Source organism: Nicotiana sylvestris, chromosome 1 (genome assembly GCF_000393655.2).
Source record: "Nicotiana sylvestris chromosome 1, ASM39365v2, whole genome shotgun sequence".
Lineage (NCBI taxonomy): Eukaryota > Viridiplantae > Streptophyta > Magnoliopsida > Solanales > Solanaceae > Nicotiana > Nicotiana sylvestris.
The window spans coordinates 187377971-187385290 of record NC_091057.1 but is presented as its reverse complement, the minus strand read 5'-3'; the positions used below and the strand labels follow the sequence as shown (position 1 = coordinate 187385290).

The 7320-nt window shown below is 37.9% G+C and overlaps 1 protein-coding gene across 1 annotated transcript; it reads right to left on the bottom strand.

Moving 5' to 3' along the window:
* Window positions 1–230: 230 nt before the first annotated feature.
* Window positions 231–2859, bottom strand: LOC138878279 (uncharacterized). The gene is made up of 5 exons (XM_070157949.1): window positions 2580–2859; window positions 1409–1557; window positions 1171–1323; window positions 569–694; window positions 231–398 (listed from the first exon to the last, which is right to left on the bottom strand). The coding sequence occupies exons 1-5, from the start codon at window positions 2857–2859 to the stop codon at window positions 231–233; spliced, it is 876 nt and encodes a 291-aa protein (XP_070014050.1).
* Window positions 2860–7320: the final 4461 nt, after the last annotated feature.

The following is a 7320-nucleotide window of genomic DNA, read 5'->3' as shown; positions in this document are numbered from 1 at the left end:
GTCCACAGTTAAGTCCAGTCATTATGGCGTACTCACGAAGGCCGAAGCAAACTGGTAATCTTTTATAATCAAACCATAACTCCTGAGTCTTCTCACAAATACTCTATGGAGTAGAAGGCCATGCACTATAGATGCTTGAAATAATGGCCTCTCGGGCAAATCCAAAAAGTCCGAAAGGACTACTCCTAATTCCTAAACTTGTTTTCGAGGCCCTCATCCTGCAACAACTTTCAGAACTCACCCATACCTGCTAATCTTAATGAGGATCTCATAGTGATCTTCTTGTTGAAGGTCTCACTATCATCTAAAAATATCTTGTACTTTAAGGGTGAAAGTTCCGATTGAACCTTTAAGATTTCAACCTCGCAACTGTCAGATTCATCCTCAGGCATCTCATCCTGTACATGATTTAAAGGTGTTGATTTGTCAAAGGCAAAAGAATAATTAATTTAATAATTAAAAAGATCTCTTTACGGTCATGTTTAGTGAAACATCCTAGGAAATATTTCGAATATCCAGACAAAAACTTTAAACATCCAGAGAGATATTTGAAACATATTAAGCTTACCTCAACAGATTGAGAAGGTGCATTATCATTCTTTCTCCTCCTCTTCTTCTTCTTCTTCTTCTTCTTCTTCTTCTTCTTCTTCTTCTTCTTCTTCTTCTTCTTCTTCTTCTTCTTCTTCTTCTTCTTCTTCTTATGATGATGATGATGATGATGATGATGACTAAGTTGCGCAAACTCTTCGATTTTGATGTCGTCCCCTTCCAGATACGAGACCGAGACGGGAGCGGGATACGTCCCGGATACGGTCAACTAACTTCAGACATTTTGACTGGAGTCCATCGACAAATTTTGGAGAAAAATTGAGATTTTGATTTCTCAAAATCAAAAATAAAATAGATTTAGGAGAATGAAAGAATAATGTCCATCTTGGAGAATGAAAGATTGAATTCTATAATATTCATGTAAGTTTTTCACAGAATATCTCTCAATATTTACAATAATTTTTATAGCTCTGCTTTTATTAGCCGAATTCCTGCACCCGTATCCATATCCGGATCCGCAACCCCGAATCTTAAAATTTAGATTTTGCCGAATTCGATACTCAGATCCATCGCCCTATCGAATACCCGCACCCGAGTCCGAGCAACTTAGACTACTGATACTTCATCATCAATATATGTCTCCTTCTCTCTTTCATCAATTGTTGTCTCCTCTTTTGATTCTTCTTCATCAACATTTGTCTTTTCTTCTCTAACTTTCCTTGTTTCCTCTTCTTTTTCTTTCTCTGTTTCCGCTTTTTCCTTCTCTAACTTTCTCTATTTCCTCGTTATTTTCTTTCTCAATTTCCTCTTTAATGTTGTTCTCTTTTTCTTCTTCTCTAGTATTCCTTCCTTATACTACCTGAAGAGGTTTGGCTTCCACTTCAGCTACAATTGATTTTTGTAGCTCATCCTCCTGAGATGTCTTAATTCTTTTGCTAGATCTTTTGGAAGGAGATTTATCTCTTCCTCTTCCACCTGTCTTCGACACACGTCCCTTTGCCATTTTATCTGCACACACATACAACTAACGACCACAATAAAATAAATAAATAATTTATTCCTAACACATAAAAAAATAAAACTATAAATATTTAAGTATTCTTTGGTGAAACATCTCAGTGTGAAGCCTCATATAAGATGTTTCAAACATCTCAACAAGATGTTTTAAGATGTTTGAAACATCTTAATGAGGTGTTTGAAACATCATTGGGATAATCAGGTGTCTTTTGGTGAAATATCTCATGGATTGTTAAACATCCTTACGGATGTTTCAAATATCCTATATGAAGCCTCAAACATCTTAATGAGATGTTTCAAACACTCAGCTCAAAATATCATTAACCAAACCCAGATAAATATTGCAATAACTTCAAAACATACAACAACAACAATAACTGTAAGCACGTGATTTTTGCCCTACATGAGAATTACTCCCAAAAAATGCAAAATAAAATGATTTTCCTTGGTGTGCAATTTTGAGTATTTTTGTGACATTTTTGGATTATTATTTGTATTTGTCTGTGTTTGTTTATTTGCTAAATTAATAAAAAATACAAAAATATGTCGCATTTGCATGTAGGATTTAATTCTATAATTGTTAGTAATTAAATTAGTTTTATCAAAATTAAAAAATTTACAAAAAATATGCATCTTTTGCATTTCTAGCATTTAATGTCCAAATGAACAATTTTATGCTTAATTATTACTTAATTGTGCGTTAATTGTTATTGGTAGTTAATTTGCGCTTTTATAACTTAATTTAGTTCTTAATAATAATTTAAGTATTCTTATAATTTAGTTTTAGAAAATAAAAGAAGAAAAGATAACAAAAATACAAATAAAAATCGGATTGGGCCACTTCTTCAATTTTCAACCCCAGGCCCAAACAATTGTCCACGACCCAGTCCATTTCATACGGGTCGACCCGGTCCGCCCCATTAACCCATTAACCCAACACCCCTCTTCATTCAAAAAACAAAACAAAAGAAAAAACAAAAAGAACAAAAAACCCTAAAAAACCTAAAACTAACTATCCGCCCCCCACACCCATTTTTGCTCCTTCTTCTCCAAAGCTCCAAGAAAGCATCCATGGCAACCTTTACCCCCAACACACACACACACACGTTGTCCAGCCCATTCCCAGTGCGATGTCGCTTCTGCTTCACTCCATCTCCTCCACGCACACAACAAGTCGCCGCTGGTTCGTCTTCCCCGGCGACGAGCTGGAAGCTCGACACCCATGGTTGCTGCCTCCTTAGCTTCGACCTCCTCCATGGCTTCCGTAGTTGTTTCTTCTGCTTTCAGCTTCATCGTCCAAACGAACCCGACGAACTGGCTGCCTCACCTCCAACTTCTCCGTCGACCACTACTCGTCGCAACACCCGAAACCCACCAGCCCGTCGACCACCACCAAACACCACTGTTACACCCAGTCGCTTGGCCCGTCGACCCTACTGTTCCGTCGCCTCCTTCCACTGTTACACCCAGTCGCTTCCATGGCCAAGTTCATCGTCGACCAGCTGCTCAGGTTGCTGCGTCCTTCTCCTTCGATGTCCTTAAGCCGAACAAGTCGACGCCACTGTGTCACGCTGCTGCCCATGTCCAGCTGCGACGAACGTCCATGGCTACTCCAAGCTCGCGCTACTGCTTTTGTCTCTTGCTGCTGCCCTTGTTTCTGAAACACCATGGATTCCATGGATGCGGCTCGTCGCTGCTTACTCCGTCGCTAGCCAAACACACGAACAACTGCTTCAGTCTCCGAACTACTGCTGCTCGCGTTTCTGGTAGTTGAATTCGCTGGCCATGGCAGCATCGTCATTAGCTGCTTCTGCCTCCTTCGTCATCCCGTTTGCTACTGCTTCATCGTCCAGATTTTGTTACTGTCCCGTTTCTTCAGTTACTTCTTAATCGCGTTCGTCATCGTTGGTTCGAGCTTTGGTCGAGGCTCGTCAAGTTCGTTGTTGGTTTAGTCGTTTATTCGTCGTTCATCTCCGGTACACATTTGTACACTCTTGGCTTGAAGCGAAAAATGAAATATTAATCAGGCTCCTGTTCCTGTTGAATTCTTTTGTTTGGATCTGTGTTTGAATATTAATTTTCCTCTCTTCGTATAAAAATGTAGTCGATTAATTAATGAGTAATGAGGCTGCATATGTATGATTTCTTCTTCTAATAATGCTAGTTTAAATTATTTGAAGAATAGTTAATTGCTTTGATATTATTGTGTATTTATCTCATGTTCTAGCAAAATAATAAAATGTGGAATGAAAGCAGTTTTTCCTTGTACAAACGCGATCGCAATTTTCCGTTCACATAAGCCGTAACTTAATAACTAATAAGTTGCGTTTTTCAGCATGTAAATAATTAGGAGATTTTTCTTTTATTTTAGAGACGAACTTAATAGAAAATGTAGTCGCTATAGGTTTATCCTTTTAAAATAAAAATGAGACGAGCCTCGCCAAATAAATCACAAACCGCCGGGGCCCTCAATAAAATACATAACCATTGACTAGACTTTGGATTTGGCCGTTTAATGAACCTTCACGGCCTCTTCCTAAAATAACAATACGTTAGACTCTTTAGGACGCGCCTTAATAAATCTTACCTTCTTAAACTCGGGTGCACATTTATGTGACCCAAATCCAATTCTCAACGGAGTCGAAATGTGTTTCTAATCACGGGTACATTGATTGTGACGTGGTTCGAGATGCGTGTCCATGACGTTGCAAATTCATTTTAAAAAATAAGAATGAGATGAGCCTCGCCAAATAAAATACAAATTGCGGGGCCCTCAGTAAATATTTGCTTTAAAAATTGTTTAGACTTCGGGATGGACCGTTTAGTAAAATTCCACGGTCCTACCCAAAATAAATACGCTAGTCGCTTTAGGCGCGCCTTTAATAATTTAATTTCCTTAAACTCGGGTGCACATTGATGTGACCCAAATCCAAATCTCAACGGAGTCAAAGTGTGTCGACGACCACGGGTACATTGATTGTAACGTGGTTCGAGATACATTTTTATAACGTTGCAATTCTTGATAAAAATAACAGTAAATGATAAAAGCGGTTAAAAGATAAAATTGGCACATAAGTTCACATTTGTATAAAATCAGATAATCAAGCCAAATATAACAGTTGAGCGACCGTGCTAGAACCACGGAACTCGGGAATGCCTAACACCTTCTCCCGGGTTAACAGAATTCCTTATCCGGATTTCTGGTACGCAGACTGTAGTATGGAGTCATTCTTTTCCTCGATTCGGGATTAAAATTGATGACTTGGGACACCCTAAATCTCCCAAGTGGCGACTCTGAAATAAATAAACCAATCCCGTTTCGATTGTCCTTTAATTGGAAAAACTCCCCTGCCCCCTCTCGGGTACGGAAAAAGGAGGTGTGACAATAACAACACGAATATTTAACAATATCTTAAGATGTTTCAAACACTTAACTGACATGTCTGAAATATCTGGGCAAAGAAGTATTCCACAAAGCCAAAATAGAGCAATATAGATGTTTCAATATCACAACAACTAATTTATGGGCATGTGGAACAACCACATCAACGGCTACAATTAAACAACGTAAAAGTATCAAATTTTCGATCAAAAATATCAACTACACAACTCTAGAATTTAGGCATAAAAACTACACAGCAACAAGAAGATGCAAAAACACCCCAAAAAATCAATTTAGGGTTGAAATAACAAGTTTAGGGTTTATCAATATGATAGAAAAAAGGGAAAAAAACTTACCTTGATGATGGAATCTCGACTTCAAATCAAACTTGAACGGAATGGAGTCGATTTTTTAAGCCCTATAGTACTCTTGAGTTTGGAAATTGAATTTGAGAGAAAAGTTAGGGGGAAAATCGGATTGAATTCAAGCCCTATAGTACTCTTGATTCGATTTATGAACCTATGGACATTGACATAATATCGATTAATACTAGGGCTATAGTTGTAAATTTTGATTTTTATATTATGATTTTTTGGGCCTTGTTATGTCTAGTGAAAGGGTGATAGATCGATGGAATTATGCTTGCTAAGGCTAGAGCACATGTGATATCATAGTTGTCTTGTTTTGAGCAAGTATCAGTGTGAGAGTCCTGACCTTATTGGAGGGTTTAGTCATCAATTGTTATAGGTGAAATCTATTTGAAAGTGAATAACTGTGTGGGTTAACTTGAGGATATTAGTACTCCAAGAGATGCAATATTTATAAAATTTAGCAACTCTAAGATTCACAAATATAGATTGAAATCAGAGAATGTGCAACGACCCGGCCGGTCGTTTTGAAAAATTAAGCTCCGTTCGACGGCGTAAGGTCTGGAATAGCTTCATAATATGAGTATCGACTCGCATGCATGGTCGCATTCAGTTAACGGATGATTTAGAGTCAAATTGGAAGAAGGAATCTGGTTTTAGAAGCTTAAGCACTGAGAATTTGACTGCAATTTGACTTTTGAGTAAACGACCACGGAATGGATTTTGGGTGATCTCAACAGCTTTGTATGGTGATTTTGGATTTAGGCGCACGTGCGGATTTAGATTTAGAGGTCCGTAGGGTAATTTGAGGCATTTCGGCGAAAGTTGGAAAAGTTGAAGTTTGGAAAATGGAGAAGTTTGACCCAAAGTTGACTTTTATGTTATCGGGGTTGGAATGCGATTCCGAGAGTTGGAACAGTTCCGTCTTATCATTTGGGACTTGTGTGCAAGGTAATTGCATGACGTCCATAGCCCTACCTTTCTCTTTTCTATCTTTTAGTATTTCTATTTATCAAACTCTTCTTGTATTGAGTAGACAGTATTAGATTGTATTTTAGTAGCTCATGACTAGTGACACCGGGATCGGGCAGTGGTTGATGTTTTGCATATTTATTTCCGCTTGTTTTGAAATGTTTAAACGAAAGATTTGTGTTAAAATCTGATTAGTAAATGAATTAAGAAAAATACATGTTTAATTTTATAAATGTCGAATCGGCTAGCCTAGTAGTGCGATAGGCGCCATCACAGCCGGGGTGGTTTGGGGTCATGACACGAGTGCATGCTCGGACTTATTTGTGGATAGTTGGCCTTTTAGGGTTCTTAGGTCCTTATATTCACTATGTATGGAGTTGTTCTTGATATGACTGAGTTCCTATTTACTAGTCTCACATCAACATGCTTAAATTTGAATTAATTGCTTAAGATTTACTCTTACTGTCTATTTGACTCTTATTTGACTTAACTGAAGATTTTACCTCTTCTATCGTCATCATATTCCTTCATAACTGCTTATCTTATTTGAAATTATCATCATGTCCTCTTATAATTGTTTAGTCTTAATTGGGTTTTTGATTACCTTTCCGCTATCTGTCCTTAATTGAATTTTTGAATATCTTCGTAATTGCCCAACCTTAATAGAAGTCTAGATAGCCCATTTTAGTTGACTTGCCCTTATTTGAAACTATTTGGCTCGTGTTAGTTTTTCCTTGTTGCCTAGATGTGCATTGTGGAATCGTTGTGGCACATTAGTTCCTTCCTTGTTGAGTTGCTCTCTGTACGCCTAGCATTCTTTTATGTGGTTATTCCTTGTGAATAAGTTCTACCACTTCCTTGTGATTTAGAGTTCTTGAGTTGATTCACTAGTCGTACTTGTATTATCATCATTGTTGCTGTTATATTCGTTGTGGTGATGCACGATGTTTCTGTTGTGTTGTGACTGTTATCTCTGTTGGTTGCACTGCATATTTCTTTTGGGACTACGGAACGGTATTCCAGGAGATCCCC

What these genes read in the sequence shown, in the direction of transcription:
- LOC138878279 (XM_070157949.1), bottom strand. Translation starts at nt 2,859, where the DNA reads ATGAAGCTGAAAGCAGAAGAAACAACTACGGAAGCCATGGAGGAGGTC. An exon ending in AGACATATATTGATGATGAA is followed by an intron (nt 695 to 1,170) that starts GTATCAGTAGTC and finishes CATCATAAGAAG; the next exon opens with AAGAAGAAGAAGAAGAAGAA. An exon ending in CACCTTCTCAATCTGTTGAG is followed by an intron (nt 399 to 568) that starts GTAAGCTTAATA and finishes AATCATGTACAG; the next exon opens with GATGAGATGCCTGAGGATGA.